Source organism: Hemicordylus capensis, chromosome 3 (assembly GCF_027244095.1).
Source record: "Hemicordylus capensis ecotype Gifberg chromosome 3, rHemCap1.1.pri, whole genome shotgun sequence".
Classification (NCBI taxonomy): domain Eukaryota; kingdom Metazoa; phylum Chordata; class Lepidosauria; order Squamata; family Cordylidae; genus Hemicordylus; species Hemicordylus capensis.
The window spans coordinates 102535929-102555868 of record NC_069659.1 but is presented as its reverse complement, the minus strand read 5'-3'; the positions used below and the strand labels follow the sequence as shown (position 1 = coordinate 102555868).

Below are 19940 nucleotides of genomic sequence, written 5' to 3'. Positions count from 1 at the left end.
AACTTCCTATGTTTCTATAAGTAAGCCCTTGGCTTGTGCAAATATTTGGCTCCAAATATCAAGAGCTGAACAATCTGCATAGCCCCCCAGCACCACACAGACACAATCCTTTGTACTGCTTACCTCCATGCTAGTGGAGCACCTTAAAGAGAAACAGAGACATCCCAGAGTGATGTCTGGGAAGGCGCATGGGGAGCACTGGGGAGTCCTTTCCAGCACTTTCCCCATAGAGTTCTTTGTAAAAAGTGCTGGAAAGAATCTAGTTGCCAGCACTCTCTGTGCACCTTTCCACAGTGCACTGGGACCGACAAGGCTCCATTCCCCTTTAAAGGGCTCCTCTGGCACTGGGAACAGCACAGCATTGCATGGAGGTGAGCAATGGGGGGTGGTCACCTTCATGCGGGGAAGGGCAGAGTGGGTTATTTGGCTTAGGATATTCAGAAACAAGAATTTAAACAGACCTAGTAAGTCCCACCAAACTCAAGGAAACTTACTTCCAACTGACAGCATAACATTAACAAGCCATGATTAACTTTTTCTGGATTGTGAACATTATAAAACTTGGTTGCTGCCCCATCCTCTTAAAGTCTCAAATTAAACCAAGAAAATATTTATTCATCACTTTTTAAACATATTTATAAACCGCCCAAAACCTGCATCTCTGGGTGGTATATTTGAACAAACCTCAAAAACTCAAGGTGGTTTGCAACAAAAATCAACAATCTAAAACAATATTAAAGTCATATAAAAAACAAGTAGGAGGCTTGATTAAAGAGGCCTTCCCAGGGCCGGACTGAGGGCACTGAGAGGGCGGTGGAATGTAGTATGTGGGGAGGGTGATGGGTTTTGAGCAGAATGGGTACTTAAAAGTGGGAGTATTCCCTGCTACCGAGTGTGGCGGGGCGCAGGGGTGCCCAGCGGATTGGGCACACCGAGAATATGCCCTGTTGCCCTGTGAGCCAGTCTGAGCCTGGGCCATCCTAAAAGCCACCAGAGATGGAAAGCCTCTTAGTCAAGCAAGGAGCATATTCCAAAGTCCAGATACAGAGCTACAGAGAAGGCCCGATCCTGAGTCACTGCCAAATGAGCCAGCAACAACTGCAAACAGACTGCTGAACATGATCTCGTGATAAGGCACTACAGCTGCCTCCTACAGTTATGTAGGAAGCAGCTTTCTCTTAAAAAAATACAGTGCATGTATGGGATACATACAGTAAATGTATGTAATCAATGAAAATATAGTACAGTGGTCCCTCGACTTACGTAGTTAATCCGTTCTGAACGGACGTTCGTAAGTCGAAATTTTCGTAGGTCGAAAAGCGCACCCACGGAGGTCTGGAAACACTCGTAAGTCGAGGAAACCGCATCTAAAAATTCGTAAGTCGAGGAAGCCAAATCTAAACTGCCAACTACTTCCGGTCTTTTTTGGCGTTCGTAAGTCGAAAACATTGGTTGTCGAGTAGTTCGTAGGTCGAGGGACTACTGTACATTCATATTTAGGAAAATGACTTTCCTGACTAGGGTGTGGGGGGACCATGCATTCATATAACAAAATAATATAAAAAGAGTCTTGCTGGATCAGACCAGAAGTCCATTTAGTCCAGCATCTTGGTTCCCAAAGTGGCCAACCAGATAGCTCTAGAAAGCCCAGAAGCAGGACACATAAGGAAACATCCTTTCCAACTGTTGCTTCCCAGCAACTGGTACTGAAGCCACACTGCCTCTAAACCTGGAGACAGCATATAGTCATCATAATCTGTAGACACTGACAAATCTGTTCTCCATGAAGTGTGTCTAAATCTCCTTTTCAAGCTATCTAGCCAACCATCACCACCTCATGTGGCAGTGAATTTCACAGATTATTGCACAATAAGTAACAATTCTCATCTCATTTTGAGACAAACGGAAGTCCTCACCTAGAGATTTTACATGTTTTTGAAAATGTGAAAGCTGAGTTCATTTGATGATGACAAGCACTACAAGAAAAATGGGAAGCTAATATGTCAGACAAAAGAGGAGTTAGATGAGAATGAAAATTAGCCTTCATAGATGAGAGTTTCAGGAAAGGAGACTTTTAGGCCCTTTTAAACAAAAAAAAAAGGGATCTCAACAGCATTATGAGCATACAGATTTCAAAAGTCATGGTTACCAAACCGAAGATGGGGGGGGGGGGGACAGTTATGCAGTGCAGGTATTAAAGATCTCTGAAACATAAACATTGCCTCCAAATTGTACTACTGCACCGTACATTTAATTTACAATTGTAAATATATTGAAATCTAAAATAGAGGCTAACATACAGAGCAAGGATGCAGATGCAGCAAGGCTGCAACAGGAGAGCAACCTAACAGGACTTTCCTAGCAACAGTACAGCAGGGAAGCAGCAATTTTTTACATCCTCCCCAGGAAGCCCTCTGGCACAGAGGACTTCCTTGGAGAAGGGAGGGCGTCGAAAATAGCCATTTCCCTGCTGCACCGATGTAGTTAGTTGGGAAGCTGTGTTGAGAAATTTTATTAGGCTGTTCTCTTGCTGCACCGGTGCATCCTTGATCTGTATGTCAGCCACTACTACAGAGTTATACACGTGCAGTATGTTGAATACCATGAAACATCTCCCGAGCATGTAGCTAAGGGTGATGAATTTGCTCGAATGTCTGGGATAGAAATGTAATCAAGAAATAAAATGCTAATTCCAAACAGCACTATGCTATCCAAGCTCGGTCGGAGGTTCAGTAGGATTTACTCCCAAGCAAGCGTTCACACATTTGTAAGTTTGCCATGCCACCAAACACTAAAGATTTACCTCCTACAGACCCTCTCAGAACAATACGCAATTTCTAAGGGCAGCACTATCATAAATACTCTCACAAGAGAGCCAGCATGTTGTAGTGGTTAGAGTGCTGGACTAGGACCGGGGAGACCCGCGTTCAAATCCCCATTCAGCCATGAAACTAGCTGGGTGACTCTGGGCCAGTCACTTCTCTTTCAGCCTAACCTACTTCACAGGGTTGTTGTGAAAGAGAAACTCACACCGCTCTGGGCTCCTTGGAGGAAGAGCGGGATATAAATGTAATATTATTATTATTAATACTGATCAAACTGATAGCCAACTTTTTATTATCCATGTGAATTGCTGGCCTAGAAATTTAAAAACCAACAGCTAATTCAGTCAAAAACAGCCAAGAAGCAACTCTGTATAAGTCTGAAAAAGAGGAGCATAGTCATTTTTAATAGAAGGAAATTGAGGGCCACTTGCCACATAAAATCATATTTTAAAGCATAACTTTGAGCAATGTTCTTAGATTCCTATTCAGTAAACCAGTACTTATTTTGAGAAATAAATGCATTATTATCAAAAGACTGAATGAGAAAAATAATAGAAGTTTACATTGAAATGCCTTACCCAAACAGAGGAATCTCAAATGTCTCTTCTCCTATATAAAGGACTAGCTGATCCTGAAGGTTGTCTTCACTATCAGGATGATATTCAACAATGGCTGTTATTTGAAGACCAGGAGCAAGAGCTTTCTTTGGATTTTCCACAATTAGTTTGAACTATGTTGGGGGAAAAAATCAAATCAATTTTAAATGCGGGGGGGGGTCATCCCTTCCCAGCATTAGAAAAGACCATCTGATAAATATTTACAAGCACCAGGCTTTGAAATACTACTCAGCAACCCACCAGGGGCAAATTAAAATGTCCACTGAAATATTGCATTCAGATCCAAAATCTATCAATTGTCTTTAAAATTAGGATTTTGTTTGGGTATCAACTGAAGCAGGAGAATAGAAGGTGAGAGGTGCAGTGAAATGTACCCAATAAAGAGTAGCTTTATTTACTTATTGTTTAAAATATTTATATTCCGTCTGATGTGTTTTAGAAAACGAAAGTAACTACATTTTACTTAGAATACCAAAGCATCTCCAAGTTTGCTTAGAAAACCTAATTCTAACTTAAAGTAACCCAGCCCAGCTCAAGGACACGGCCTCACATGATTATCTCTCTCCACTAAATTGTATCTAAAGAAACTTGGTTCTCACCGTTCTTTGCTGAGAAGTTAATAAAACAGGATGTAACCAAATAAGGAGTGATCACCAGATGAACAATGAATCATTCGCATGCGTACTAGATACTTAGTCCACCATTTTACTGCCACATATACTATGTCAGCATCATTCAGATTGTCTGTATAAATGTAAGATGCACCTATAACCAATTTGTATTCAATGTGGAGCGTGAGCCCCATTGTCTACCTGCTTCTGCAGAGCATTAAACCAAGCCTCTAATTGATTCCCACTGTGTCTGTTTGATTGGCTTAAGGCGGACCCAGGGACGAACTGAATTCACATCAATTTGGTGCCGTGACAGTCGGATGTGACTCTGGGTGGACAGTCTGACCCATCACGGGACAATGAGATCCAGCGCGCCTCACAGCATTTTGTCTGATTCTCATGGGCCCGTGATTCTCATGGGCCCGGGATGCGCCAGTCGTCACAACGCGCCACATCTGGGAATCGAGGCAAGAGTGAATGAAAGTATGAACAGAGAGTGTGAGTGAGTAAGAGAGTGAAATCCAAAGACGTCTTTTGGTTCTCCTCAGCCCAAGAGGGGCAAAGGGGGGGAAAAAGCCCAGGGAGGGGCAATTTTCAGTCCGAGAAAAGGGGGGAAATTCTACAGCCGAAGAAGGGCTGCCCACGCAGGGGCAAATTTAAGCCAAAATCCCGAGAGGGGAGAAAGCCAAAATCCCGAGAGGGGGGGGCAATTTAAGCCAAAAAGTCCAAGCAGGGGCGGTTTAATCTTTCAGCTCGAGAAGGGGGAAAGAGAGAGAAAACAAAAACAAAAAAAACCCCACAGCCGAAGTAGGGCTGCCTGGGAAGGAGTGACTTAAGCCAAGAGCCCAAGGAGGGGCGGCTTTGAGTCAGAAATAAACAGTCTAAGCCCAACCAACTCAAAGGGGGGGCTATGGGTAGCAGAAATAGCAAGTACACAAAATCTGAACGGATTTCATGTACACCTTTGGAGTGTGTGTTGAAAAATTGGGTAATTATCATGGGAGCAAAGAGTGCTCTTAGAAAACATGTTTTGAAATGCCTTTGTATGAAAGTTTGGCCACTATGAACTCGAGTCAGAGGCCTCCTGACTCCGAAAATAACATCCTTTTGCACTTGCCTCTGTTTTATAAGTGTTAAGGAAGGAAGAATGATTGTCTTTTGCAAAAATCATTTCTCTCTCTGTGTTCTGTTTCCAAGTTGCTTCCAAGCTTTGCCCGTGTGTTGCAAACAGTCTGCAAACAGTCTCTGCCACTGTCCTGTTGTAACCAAGCCAAAAGATAACACTGTTCTAGCTGCAAAAGTTTATCTGAACAAAAGGCTGCTTTTGTTCTCTTTTTCCCTTTTTCTATCTCTCTTCAACTACTTGAGTTGGAAAAGAGGAAAGAAAATGGAGTTTTGAAGGAATGCATATGGGAATTGCAGACAAAAGAAAATAAAAAAAACCTAGAAGAAAATACGTAAAAGGATTTTGTTGGAGGTTGTTAACAACAACAAAAAGAAAAATGCTTGAAAAGCACCAGTAAGTTATAAGATTGTGATGTGGAAAGGTAATATAGAATTACAGGTTGTTTTCATGGATAACTGTGATAAGGTTGTTCTGTTTAAACTACTTTCTTAACTGAGTTTATGGCTGACATATTTAAAATGCTATAAAATTCTTTGGGATTCATATGAAGTTTTCTTTGTTTAGTCCCTTGTTCTGTGAAATACACAAGACAAGCCTGTGTGTGTGTGTGTGTGTGTGTGCGCATGTTTCTGAGAGGGAGCCCAAAGCTCTGGTTCTGTATAGGAATTCAACCCACATCAATTTTATAGCTCACTAGTAGACATGAAGCCCGTTGGTTAACGGGCGCTAGTGGAGCTCTGCGCTCCAGACGTTCGCCGCCATTCCCTCTCCCGCCACCCCCCCGGCGCCCGCGGCTCCGGCCGGGCCCGCCACCCACCGCGGCTCCGGCCTGGCCCACCGCTGCCCGGGCCCACCGCTGCATTGTTTTGTTGGCCGCCTCATCCGGCAGCCATCCTGGGCGGCCAGAAGCGGCCGCCCCGAAGAAGCCGGGTAAGCGGCGGCACGGCCAGGCCTCGGCCATGGCTCTGCCGCCTCCTCGGCCGCGCCGCCTCCTCTGGCCGCCGGGTGCTGGCGGTCCTGCCAAGATGGCCGCCGGGTGCTGGCGGTCCTGCCTCCCTGGCTCCTTCTGGCCATGCGCTTCACGCATGCCCAGAAGAAGCCAGGGAGGCACGGACACACGCTTGGTGTCCGTCCACGGACGGACACCAAGCCTTTTATTAGATAGGATATCTGTGAAGATGAGGTTTCTGTTGTATTTATTCTGTTTATTCTGTTGTATTTGTGAATGTATTTATACTAGTGACATGTTTTGTTTTGTTTTTCCTTTCTGTAAACTGTTCCAGACCAAACTTGCTCTGACATTGAATTCCAAAATTCACAATTATTATATTAATTGAACATAAAATTGGTCATGGCCTGAGCAACACAGGGAACTTTCAGCGGTCAGCTGGCCAACTGAGGGCTGAATCTTCCCACCTCTGCAAAAGTGCTGCTTATGGATGGCTAAATGCATTAAGCATGAGAGCAAGCTCTACTTCATTCATTCTTATGTTAAGTTGATTGTGATATTTCTGCCACTACTGAGTATCATAAGCCTTTATATGTTATGTTTACTGAATTCCTTAACAATGATCTATCTTATCTTACCTGTTTTCTGTGAGCTCAAAATCTAAACCGGAAGTTTCCCTTCCAAATTCTTCCTCTCAAATGAAAGCTGATCCCTGATGAACAAGGATAACTCCACCCATTTCCGGATGGGAGGGGGAAAGAGGTTCTCTGTAAAGCAGTTTGTGTTCCAGCCAGATTAATTGTGGGTGAGAAGGAAAAATGGATTTTAAGATAAATGAATCTAATTGTATTACTGTCATGTTTTTGCAAAATCTATGCAATATTTCTGCTAACTGAATTGATGTAAACTGAAAGCTACTAATCAAATGGTCTAAGGTTCAAATTTTTTTTTTTAATTTGACTCATCCACCAGCCCTGCTTTGCCTTCACAGCAGCTGAATCTTAAAATCCCAGACATGAGATTTAATGAAAGGAATTTTGTTTTGCCACTCCTGCAAGTGGCAAGGAGTTCCAAAGCACCGGTTTGCAATTCACCTTGGAAATTTCCCAGCTAAAAGGGATTAGTCTGGGGCAGTAGATGGCTGACTCCCTCACACATGACCGAATATCATGTGACTTTGGTGAGGATCCTGGGGTTTCCATGGCTACTACTTTGTTCTTAATCCAGCTAACTTACTTCCTTTTGAGCCTACAGAAGACCAAGAACATGATTGCTTGCAAGCTGTGGACTACATCTATGCCAAGTCATCCTGATCTTAAAGATGAACTGTACACAGATGGAGGCAGCTTCATGTAAGATGGACAACGTAAGCTGGCTATGGAGAAGTGACTGACCATGCTCTTTCTCCAGGTATCTCAGTCAGCACAGCTTGCAGAGCTCATCACCTTCAAGGTAATTTTTACACAACTCATGGGGCCACTTGGAAAGAAAGAAGATTTTAACAATGGGAAACAAGGAAGTAAAATATGGGACACAGATATCAGAACTCTAGACTGCTGTTACACTACTAGAAGAGGTTGCAGTCATCCATAGCAGAGGTCACCAGAGGAAAATGACCCAGTGACAAAGGGTAATTGGATGGCAGATGCTGCAGCTAAAACTGCTGCTCCTTCTATTCCTGTTTCCAAGCATCTTTGATTCCTGTGCTATCTTGGCACAAACCCACCCCCACATATTCAAAAAAAAAGGACATCGACTTTGCACCACAGCAGGGGGGCGCATTTAGAAGAGGATGGCTGGTAAAGAACAGCAGATGGATGTGGAATTATTGCAGAACCAATCCTTTGGGTTTTTTTCCTAGTCAATACAAAGACACTTTTGTGCCTCTTGGATGTACCCTTTTGCAGAACATGTGGCAACAGCCTGTGTAATTTGTGTAGTAAACAATCCTATTTTACCAAGGTATAGTATCTCACTGGACATGCCAAGTCAGGTAATGCCCAAGCTGTGGGTAAACAGAGGGCAGGGATTGACTTACCTGTGTGGGCTATCCTTTTTCCTTGTCTCGAGAGGTTGTTTTCACTTTACAGAAATGTCAAACCCAAACTTGAATCCATCAGTGACTGGTTAATTATGAGGCTAAAGATGGAGAACTGGGACACCACAACTATCTACACATTACTGACGATGAAGTCAGTTATACTGGATGGAGATTGATTGCCCTGACAAAGGACTGTAAGTATGATTGTCAGCCAACATAGTGCAGTGGTTAGAGTGCTGGATTAAGACCGGGAAAACCCGAGTCCAAATCCTCATTCAGCCAAGACACTTGCTGGGCGACACAGAGCCTACAACTCAAATGATTTGGCCTGCCTCACAGGGTTGTTGTAAAGAGGAAGAACAGGATGCAGAAGAGAATGTGAGATGCCACATGGAAACTGGCCTTTGTTAGCAGTGACTGTGATTGACCTGAAAGGCTTTAATGCCTCCTCAAAACCCCAAACTCACAAGGGGAGGGAGTCAAGGCTCCCAAACACATGAACATTTAAGCTTGTCTGTGGACACTAGCCAAACAAGCCAAAACAACATGGATCAGGATAGCCAAAATCCTGCAACGTTTTACAAGAGCATTTGGTTCTCAACTGAAGGACTAAAATATTTTTTTCCTTACCAAGGACTTTTAGATTTTGAATTCTAAAGCTCTCCATGGCTTCCTTTTTGGCCATGACAGACTCTAGAGGACACTAAGGGGGGTGGGAGTTGATGATTTGCACCACTTTCTTATATTACTTTCTTGTAGTGACTATGTGCTATCATTATGTTGAAAACCTTGCTATCTCCTGTGCTGTAAGGTCATGTACCTCACATGCTTGCTCTCCAGTCATTTCCTTATTGTTTCACTTATATATTGTGCCAATCATCGCACTGTTTCAACCAGAGCATTTACCTGCAAGTCTGCACCTCTCCCCAAGTTACTGATCCCTTTATGCTCTAAGACATTAAGCTGGCCCAAGCCTTACCTAAAATTTTATAGACATTTGTATTAATCAGTGTGATTATACATGACTTGTCATTGCTATCGCTTTCCACAAGCTGATAACCCATTAATCACCAGAAGCATCTGGTTCCACAATGCAAGACTGTTATTTATACTTTATTTGGGATAAAGATGGGTTAAAATCATGTTGCTTGCTATAAGTTGTATGATCTTTATATGTACACTTTGCTGTTATGTGTAAAATTTTTATATATATATCAAATCATGCCAGATATGGGTGGTTAAGGATATGTGTGTGTGATGTATAGAATTATATAATTATGTTTGTAGCTCTAGAATATTGTATGCAATGTGCCTGCCATAGCACATACCATTTCTGTAAAAACTATGCTTAATGCATCACAAATGTTTAAGGCATCCCAAAACCTCATATGTTCCAAACCCTTAGCCACACGAAACACAAAGTTCCATCAATGGGCAAGAACCATATTCCAAGATTAAGAGTTTGTGTGTTAGAAAGAGCTACTGTTAATATTTTCAAACAGTTAGAACTTTCATTAACTAATATGGAGAGCCTATTGATTTATGGGCAAAGAAGATAATTCTGGTTGTATTTTCTTTGTATTAATAATCACATGTTGCTGCTTACAATGCGTTACAGCTTTAAACCAAATGTTTATGAGAACCTTTAAACCTTGCCATAGTATAAGACCCATACATACAGCTGTACCTTTACAAACTTTAATTAAGACATCCTGAAGATTCAGGATGATGCAGTGTTTAAGGGGGGAATTGATGTGTTTTAGAAAACCAAAGTAACTACATTTTACTTAGAATACCAAAGCATCTCCAAGTTTGCTTAGAAAACCTAATTCTAACTTAAAGTAACCCAGCCCAGCTCAGGCCAGCTCAAGGACACGGCCTCACATGATTATCTCTCTCCACTAAATTGTATCTAAAGAAACTTGGTTCTCACCGTTCTTTGCTGAGAAGTTAATAAAACAGGATGTAACCAAATAAGGAGTGATCACCAGATGAACAATGAATCATTCGCATGCGTACTAGATACTTAGTCCACCATTTTACTGCCACGTATATTATGTCAGCATCATTCAGATTGTCTGTATAAATGTAAGATGCACCTATAACCAATTTGTATTCAATGTGGAGCGTGAGCCCCATTGTCTACCTGCTTCTGCAGAGCATTAAACCAAGCCTCTAATTGATTCCCACTGTGTCTGTTTGATTGGCTTAAGGCGGACCCAGGGACGAACTGAATTCACATCACGTCCATCCAGTGTACTGCTGCTCAGGACTGCTCAAAGCAATAGAAATAGGAATGAGAAGACTGTGTGCATAGAAGGCCCAGCTACATCCGGGCCAGCCACACCCAGCACTCAGCACCCCTCCCACCTCCACAACAGGAGATTGGGCGAGCGGGTGGAGCAGACCCAGCAACACCAGGCCCTCAGCACACACACCAAACAGGAGATTGGGATGGCAGGTGGAACAGGCCCAGTGAACATAAGAACAGCCCTGCTGGATTAGGTCTCAGGCCCATCTAGTAGTGGTGTGCACGGAACCGGCGCCTGCTGGTTTTAAGGTTGGGGGGGATATCTTTAAGGACAGGGGGGAGGGTATTTCTATTATTGTGGTTTTGGATAGGTTCCATGCTTTGTGGAGTGATTTGACCCTCCTGACTTTCCCTTCCAACTTCCTTTTTACTGGTCCCCTCATTTTTGAGAAGTTTCCTCTTTTGAAGTCCAAATCATCTGTGTAAGACTTCCTTTGCAGTACTCCACCCATATATAAGATGAATTGGATCACACTATGGTCACTGTTCCCCAATGGTTCTACAACTCTGACATCTCACAAGAGGTCCTGTGCACCACTCAGGATTAAGTCCAAGGTTGCTTTCTCTCCGTACCAAGCTGCTTAGTTTGTGTACCAGAAAATGAAAATTGCTCTCTCCACCACTACCCTTCCTGCCCCAACAAAGAGAATCCCAAATGCCAAAGTAGCGTATAACACAACTTGTGTTTGGAAATGAGAAAAGAGCTTAATGGTGTGCACTGGGGACACTAAAGCAGAGGTGCCCTTACCCCTGGACTTCGGGGATGAAGTCCAGGGCTTCCACAGTCCCTGGGGGGCCCCATATCCTCTTTAGTGTGTCCAGGGTGGTGTAGTCACCCGGCAGAGGATGATGATGCTTAATTTGCTAGGGATGTGCACAAACCTGTTCGTAGGCCTTTTTACGGGCCTCCAAACAAGTTCGAACACCAGGAGGGGGTTCAAAGCCAATGGGGTGCCACTTTAAGGGCGAGGGAAGGTGCACGTCACGTATGCACGCATGCATGGTACTTCCAGCCGAAGAGGTGGAAGGAGTGGCAGGGAGGTACACTGCCACCCCGAAGGCTTTTATGGAAAATGAGCGCTGGTGGGTGAAAAGCAGGGGGAGGGATAAGTGCACCCTCCCCCGCCCTTAAAGTGGCACCCCCCCACCCCTTTAAACCTCCCCCGCCCGGTTCCATGCACATCCCTATAATTTTCAGGATAGGGGGGCCTCCAAAGACCTTTAGGTACAGGCTTCAAAATTGCCTAGGTGCACCTCTGCACTAAAGGGCCATGCAGGTGGGCTAGTGATGTGCACGGACCAGTCCGGAGGCCATTCTACAAGCCTCCAGACCGGTCCAATCTTCTGGCAGTTTGAGGTTCGACCGCCAGGGTGGGGGTTCCTTTGTGGGGGGAGGGTATACTTACCACTCCCACTGCTTTTCCCCCGCCGGCGCGCATTTTTTGCCAAGCATTTGAGGTGGCAGGATACCTCCCTGCCGCCCCTTCCCCCTCTCGGCTGCAAAAGGCTTCAGAAAGCCATTTGCGTGTGCGCAAGTCGCAACAAATGTGCGCCAACGGAGGGGAAGCAGCAGGAGGGGTGAGTACACCCTCCCCCTGCCCTTAAAGGAACCCCCACCCCAGTGCCGGACTGCAGCTCCGTGGATCCGTACACATCCATAAGGTGGGCAAAGAGACTGGCTGGGAAATCCATATACAGTATTGATGTGAATTCGGTTCGTCCCTGGGTCCGCCTTTTAGCCAATCAAACAGACTCAGTGGGAATCATTTAGAGGCTTTTATTGCAACTGCAGTTAGCAAGGTATTCAACAGGCTAATGGCTCTACATTGAATACGAATTGGTTATAGCTGAGGTTCTCTTTTATACAATCAAAAAAATGGATGCTGACACCCTAGACATAGTATAAGTGGCAATAAAATGGTGGACTATGTATCTACTACGCAACATGGAGTTTCTTTGGTTCTCTATAACACATCAGTATGACCATCGGAACTCATGCCCCACCCCGTCCCCAAAAGAAAAACATACTGAACCCAATCTAGGCAGCTAAAACAGTGCTTTTGTTTACATCAATCTCTTCCCTACCCAAGGATGATTCTAAAGCAGAACTGAAGAGTACCATCCCATTTGCTCTTCCAGCAGCTGCTGCTGCCACCCCTCCTAGCATTCCCAAAAGCCCCATCTCTGAGGCAAAAAATCTCTTGTCCCGAACAGGATGCTGTTTTTCCGGTATTATTGGCAGAGCCTGGGGCTCATCCCTCAATGTATTTGCATTGAGCCCTTTGAAGTCTGGGTGAAGTCCATATTATAATGTTAAAGAAACAATAATTTTCACAAAAGAAGCCCCAGTTGCTCTGCAAACTTCCAGGAGCAATTGCCTCATTTTATTTACATCTTGCAAGTTGCTAAATGTTTACTTATCAAATGTCAACAGACCTACAGACTCCTGCTAACACACTCACCTTCTGGCAGATAAAAAGGCCTTTCAGTGGGGCTTTCAGTGGGCAAGGTGCGAGGATGTAGCATGTATGTAAACCTGGGGGATTCCCTTAATTTTTCACCTGACACTTGCTTAATGTCTATGTGGAATGGTCTGTGTGAACAAGAAGCTTTGTAAAATCATGGGGCTTGTTTTGTTGTTTTTACAAATGCATTGCTACTTAGGCTTCTAGGATGACCCCACCCACAGATGACCCCGCTCCCAAGACACACACACCCACTTGTCCCCCATATTCAGGCAATGGAATGTTGGCAACCCTAACCCCTCCAATCCCTTCTCCTGACCCCACTGCATATTCTGCTTCTGCTGCTGGAGTTTTGCCAGGCCAACCAGCTCCAGAAGAAGCAACAGGCGGGCATAATCAATTAATTGCATATAGCTGATTAATTTACAGTAAACTTTAGCTAGTCCCAAATTCAGATGGCTGTCTGTATTCCTCCAAAGGCACAGCTTCCTTCTCTCCAAGAATCAAAGGCTATGAGAGTCAGCAGCAATATATTGGTGTGAAAAACTGGGAAGTCAGACTCAGGTAGTTTTTCTCCAGAGAGAAGGAAGTGTGTGCCTTCTCTAGTCTAGAAACAAAAGGGAAGTCCTTTCTGGAGAAAGGGGGCTGGCTGGAGCTGCCTTGGGAAAGCAACACATGAGGAGAGGAAGAAACGAAAGAGGAGGAAGTTAGAATGAAGGAAACTCCACATGGTTTGCAAGCTGCGTTGCAGCCAAAGCCAGCAGGAGGGAAGCGATTTCCAAAGTCAGCAGGCACTTGCTAAGGGGCAAGGAGCAACTTAGGAAGCTCATGCCCTTTTACTTTCTGGATTCTTCACTTACTTTCCTCTCCTCTCTCAGGCTCTTCACTCCTCCTCACCAGCATCGCCGCTGCTGCTGCTGCTGCTGCTTCCCTTGTCGTATTAGCTCATGCTTGCTAATGCTGCTCACTTGGTTGGAACAGTGCAGGAGGCAGGCAAGCGGCTGCTGACCACCCCAGGAAGAGAGATGGAGAGGAAGGGCGGGGCGCAGCTGGTCTTGCCTTTTGAAGGCCCCCACCCTGCCGAGCACTACATGATTGGTACCCACAATGAGGCCCATGCACATGGCCAGCGGCGTGGAGACATTTGGAGGCCATCCCCCCACCCTGCCAGACAGCAAAGCACATGGCCGGTGGGGCGGGTGGCAGGGTCGTGCACAGTGAGTTTTTCTTTCCGGCAGCACAGCACGGCCGCTAGTAGCAGTGTGGTCCCATACCCGACGCCACTTGGAGGGCCCCACCACCACTGTAACGGCACTGACAGCCCGCACAGTCCAAATGGCTGTTGCTGCCAGCACTTGGAAGCCCCCTCATTCATCAAGCAACGTGGGAACATAACATTTGGAGCCCTCCCCCCCGCCCCTGGGCAGCACACACATTGCTGCCGACAACCAAGCCAACAACTTACACACGCACATGGCGGCCGGCCTGCAACCAGTTGCTAATGCAGGGCAGGCCGCCATGACGGAGGCCCGTGGGGGAAGCATTCAGAGGCCCCACCTCCTGCAACAGAGGACCAGGCCAGATCCCCAAGGTCCGGTCCTAAGAGCGCCTGAGTCCTCATATTGTCATCCATAATAATTCTGTGGATCACTCCGGTCCTCCTAGGTTTTCTAGCCTATTGTATTCTATCCCTTTTTTATATACAGTGCTACTCCACCCCCAATCTGCCCCTCGCTGTCCTTTCTGTAGAGTTTGTATCTATGAACAACAGTGTCCCACTGGTTCTCACCATTTCTCATGCCCACTATATCTATGTTTTCTTTAGCAACCAAGCACTCCAGCTCACCTATCTTGGCTCAAAGGCTTCTAGCACTGGTATACACTGAGTCTTTTACCTGGTGTTGGTGTGTGCTATCTCCCTTATTGTCATTTGACCTTTTTGACCAGCTGTCCATCTGCTCTACTCCTAGTTCTACTCTGTCCCTTCTGGTTTATCCGAAATGTTTTCACCCTCACACCTTAGAGAATTTTGTTTGCCAAACCAGAAACCACCCAGACAGACAAATTTGGGGCGGTATAAAAATAGGTTAAATAAATAAAATACCACCCAGTTCCTGTCAGCAATCCAACGTATAGCTATAGTATGAAACTCATTTCAGGTAGAAGCCAGATAGATCTTTAACCACCGGGAGTGTGCATGGGGCAGAGGTTTGGGGGAATTAAAAACTAGTTCAGATAAAAGGAAGAGAATGGGCTGAAGTGACAACCATAGCATAGTGTCCAGAAGGAACCAATGCACTGTAGTGGCCATTGAAATTTGTTTGTTTGGGGTTTTTCTAACATATCCCAAAGATAGAATGCACACACACAAAACAGAATTTTATAAACAAACAGACACAAACCACAATGTGACTCCCACAATGGAAGAACTGCGATAGCAAACACTACATCCCCTTTGCTAAGCAGGGTCTGCCCTGGTTTGCATTTGAATGGAAGATATGTGAGTTCTATAAGATATTCCCCTTAGGGGATGGGACCACACTGGGAAGAGCATCTGCAAGCACACAGGAGCAAGCAGCGGGGGGAGCATGCGAGCGAGTGGCAGGGGAGAGCGCGAGCGAGAGAGTGGGGAGAGACGGGGGGATGCCACAGGCTCAATGCACTACCGCACAGATGCTCTGTGTGGGGTCAGCTAGTCTATCTATATACTTAATTCTTGTAGACGTGCCAGAAGCATGGCAGGCAGGAATACAGGGTGGGTGGAAATGCGTGGTGGAGGGTTCTGAGAGCGGCTGCCGGGGGAAATGGCAGCAGGTGGTGGAGAGCAGGGCAGCAAGACAGAGAGCGGCCAGGGCCAAAAGCTGCAGCAAGGAGGTAGAAACAGAGAGAGAAACGGAGGAGAGCGAGAGATAGAAAGACATGAAGTCTGCAACATGGAGACGGCAGGCAGGGAAGAAAGGAAATGGCAAGAAGAGAAGGCAAGCGGTGGCGGGAGGAGAACCTGAGGGGGAGCAGACTGGGCCAGAAGGTTGGGGGGGTGGAGAAGCCTGGCCTCCGAGGGAGGGGCTGAAAGCTGGGGGAGAGGAGACAGGAATGGGGCAGAGGGTTGGGGCAGAGGAGAAAAGGGCAAAAGGCTGGGGGTGGGGAGAGCAGGCTGGGGGAAGAACAAACCGGGGCTGGGGGGAGAACTAGGGGCACAGATGCTCTGTGCCCATTCAGCTGAAGGATCAAGCTGGGGGGGGAGGCAAGCTGGGGCTGAAGCTCCGTGCGGTGGGGAGAAGCAAGCTGGGGCAGTTATGGTGACCAGGATGAACAGGCAAGCAGCAGGTGGTGGGTGGTTTGGATGGCCACAGCTGTCAGGTGAGCGGATGGGGCAAGTGGCGGGGGGGAGGGTGTGAAAAGCGAAGTCTCCAGAAGGGAGGCCAAAGGCTGAGTGCACTAACACACAGTTGCTCTGTGCGGGGTCAGCTAGTGAAAGATAGAAAAAAGATGGTTTGCAAAGAGAAAAGCCCAATTCCGCCCCTGGTGGAGACCTTGGGCTCCCGCGTCCTTGACTCCCACGGGTCTCCACGCTGCTTCCTTTCCCACCTGTGGCTGTTGCGGTGATAAAAAGCGAAGGACGCAGCTGAGAGGTTGCAGATTCTTGACTTTCAGCATCGCCCGGTAGCGCTCTCCAGGCACCGCGTCTGGGAAGCGCAGCTCGGTCGGAGTAATGCGCACTCCAGCCACATCCCTCGAGGGAGCAGAAACCTCCATGGCTGCTGCGGCACACGCCGCCACCAAGCGCAGCCCCCTCAGCCAAGGCAGCGTCCACCTCGGAGCGTTCCTGTCTCCTAGGCGACGCAGACTTCCGGCCTCAAGGAGCGGCTGTTAGGAACGGTCGCCTAGCAACAAGGACCGACGCTCTGACGTGCGCTCTGATTGGAGACGAGGCCAGCCTTCGAGTCTAAAGAAACCCCTCTAAGAACTTGGTGGCCGAGGCTTCCGGTCCTAGCACAGAGAGAGGCGGACGGTATAGGTCTCTTTCTCGAAGAATGTAGTCAGGCGCAAGGAAGTCAGGACAAGCGTTGGTGGTGCCTGAGCATCATAGAAATTCGCTTTTTAATCCTGCTAGTTGTATTAACTGCGGTAACCATGAAAGTGTGAGTCCTATACCTAAACACTAGCTGTGTTGTTGGGTCTGCTCGAGAAAGCAACCATATTCACTTACATGGGAGAAATCTCTGTCGAGACCAATGATATTGACATTGACTTCCAAAGCAAACACGTTTGGAATTTCTGGCGGAATTAACCCCTTTTAAACACAACCAGTGTGAAGCACAGCCCGATCAGGAGCCAAAAATTCAGCAGAAAATCAATCCCACTCAGTGCAAGGGGCTTTGCCCCGAGAAAGCAGCAGTCCATGCGCACTTACTTGAGAGTACTGGCGTCTGAAGCACTTTAGACCTACTCTGCCTTAAACGAGTGTAAGCTTGGATTGTAATTGTGTCATGATTTCCCCCAGATTGTTTTAGCCTTCATCATATGCTGAATGTAGCACAAGTTCAAGTTTTAAACTCCTTCCACACTGAATGTCTGTGTTTCTATGACTACGAAATTTATAGACATTTGTTAGGTAATTCAAGGAAAAACAACTTTCTTTCAAGACAGCAGTGATGGCGAATCTGCTGAGAAAAAGAATGTAGAAGATATAACAGTGCCACCTGCTGATCTCTACATGCAAAACAGAACCGTGTTGATGTGAGAGCATTTTGGTTTGAATCAATTATTCTTTTTCAATAGAAGATGCCAGAGATTGCATTTAGGACCTTTGGCATGCAAATTTGAGCCCTCTTTTTTTAATTATAGTCCCTGCTTCTCCCTCTTTCTGAATAATACCAGTGAGTGAACAGTGTTTGGTTGTCTAACCTGTATTTTAAAAGCCCTCCTCTGTTCATTATTTGTAAATTCACAGTGTACAAGCTTTGGTGTAGGACTATAAGATTGCAGTCCTACAGATGCTTACTTGGGCATAAGCTTCTTTTGACTCCATGGGACTGGCTTCTGAGTACATGGTTTCTGCCAAGATAATAGAATTTAACCTCTCTGGCCTTTAAGAAGGCCTTTAAAACACATTTTGTCAACCAGGCTTTTGATGGATGCTTTTAAATTGAAAACATTTAACTGTTTTAAACTGTTGTAATTGTTTTTGTTGGGTGTAAACCATCTTGAAGCTGCCTAATGGTTCAGCGGGGAAATAACTTGCCTAGGGAGGAAGAGGTTGCTGGTTCAAATCCCCACTGGTATGTTTCCCAGACTATGGGATTATTATGAGACTATGGGACTATGTTTCCCAGACTATGGGAAACACCTATATCAGGCAGCAGCGATACAGGAAGATGGGGAAAGGCATCATCTCATACTGTGCAAGAGATGGCAATGGTAAACCCCTCCTGTGTTCTACCAAAGAAAACCACATGGCTCTGTGGTCGCCAGGAGTCAGCACCAACTCGACAGCACAACTTTACTTTACTTTACACCACCTTGATGTTATGGTTTGACAGTATATAAATGCCATAAATAAAAATAATATAAGCAAACATATGTAGAAAATGATGGTAAATATTCATATGTGATAGTGTCTCCGTGCATCACAATCAATATCACAGTGAAATCAATTGTCCTAAATTGTCCCATTTGCTGTCATTCATGCTGAAACTTTTTTTTTAATTGTGCAGACAACTGGAGTACATTCATATAGGTACAGAAGATCACAATGAATTACTTGTTATCTTTCATCTGGGCTGTATCTGTCCTTGCTAGCTCTGCTGTCTTTCCTATACACTCTGGAAATTCTTACTTCCAGTTACAATACTCCTGTTTATGTCAGATAAATTCCATCTCTAGCTCTTCCCCCCATGAATCACTTTAGTTTTCTAGTTCTATTATTTCACATCCTTTTTCTCACTGCCTAGGTTTCTCTCTATCCTTCCTCTTTGATTCACTTTGTTACCCATCTTGTTTGTCGGATTCAGTTCTTTAAGTTTTTTATTGGTGTTCTTTTTTACTGTCTGTTTTTGTTGATTTACTGCTTTACTGCCTCTGGATCCTGCATCTTTCAGTTTCACTTATTTTCTGTTTTCTTTCTTCTTTTTTTCTTCCCACCTCAAGCCTTTCTTGTTCCTCACACAGTCTATATTTTTCATTGTATTTATGAACAGTGAACAATACCTCCCTTTCCAGTTGCAGGCCTCATTTGAGTACACAGACCCCTTAAAACTCCTTCAAAGTGCCTCCCCCGTGCACATTCCACATGTGGATTCTGGGTTCACTTTACCATTTTTCCTCATTTAACCCCCAGCTTCTGCCTACTGCAAAAGCCCCACAGAGGAACAAAAATCCCTGAGGGACAAAATTCCCATTCAACACTGAATTCCCATTCAACAGACCTGAGGGACAAAATTCCCATTCAAGTCCACCTATCTAGGCCCTGCACCAGTGGCAAAGCACATTGGAACAAACTAACAAAGAAAATGATGCAATCAAGCAAAGTGCTTGGCAATGCTGAGAGCTGTCTCTTGGCAACTCTACTCCCCACCCCCTCCGCCGCCTCCTGCAGCTCCCCCTCCTTTGCCCCCCTGCTGGACACAACCTAGCCCTTACCTCAGGATGCAAGTGTCTTTTCTGTGTGTGCCTGACATCCGAGTTCATATTTCCTGGGCTAGGTTAGATGTACAGGAAGGAAGGAAATACAGAATATGTAAATTTTACACATATTTTTATTTAGCTTAATTCAGGATTTTCAGGACATCTCATTTTATTTAGTTGTTTATGGAATTTATAACTTCTCATCCATGATAATTTAGAATATTAATCAAGCAACAAATTAAGCAAGGCCAATAATATCAGTAACAACCAAATAACCTAAACAGCTGCAACACTAAATAAGCTCATTCCTTCGCTTCAGACCTGACCTATTCTCAAATGATTTTTGATTCCTTGGGAAAGAGACAGAA

General features: G+C 45.3%; 1 protein-coding gene across 3 annotated transcripts in view; it reads right to left on the bottom strand.

The window, feature by feature from the left end:
* CFAP47 (cilia and flagella associated protein 47) overlaps positions 1–16805 on the bottom strand; it is a 503999-nt gene extending 487194 nt beyond the window's left edge. For all 3 annotated transcript variants that reach the window (XM_053311021.1, XM_053311022.1, XM_053311023.1), the window contains exons 1-2: positions 16534–16805; positions 3404–3555 (exon numbers count right to left, since the gene is read on the bottom strand). In XM_053311021.1, the coding sequence (XP_053166996.1) occupies positions 3404–3555; positions 16534–16701 (320 nt within the window). In that variant the 5' untranslated portion in view covers positions 16702–16805. The remainder of the gene's footprint in view (positions 1–3403; positions 3556–16533) is intronic.
* Positions 16806–19940: the final 3135 nt, after the last annotated feature.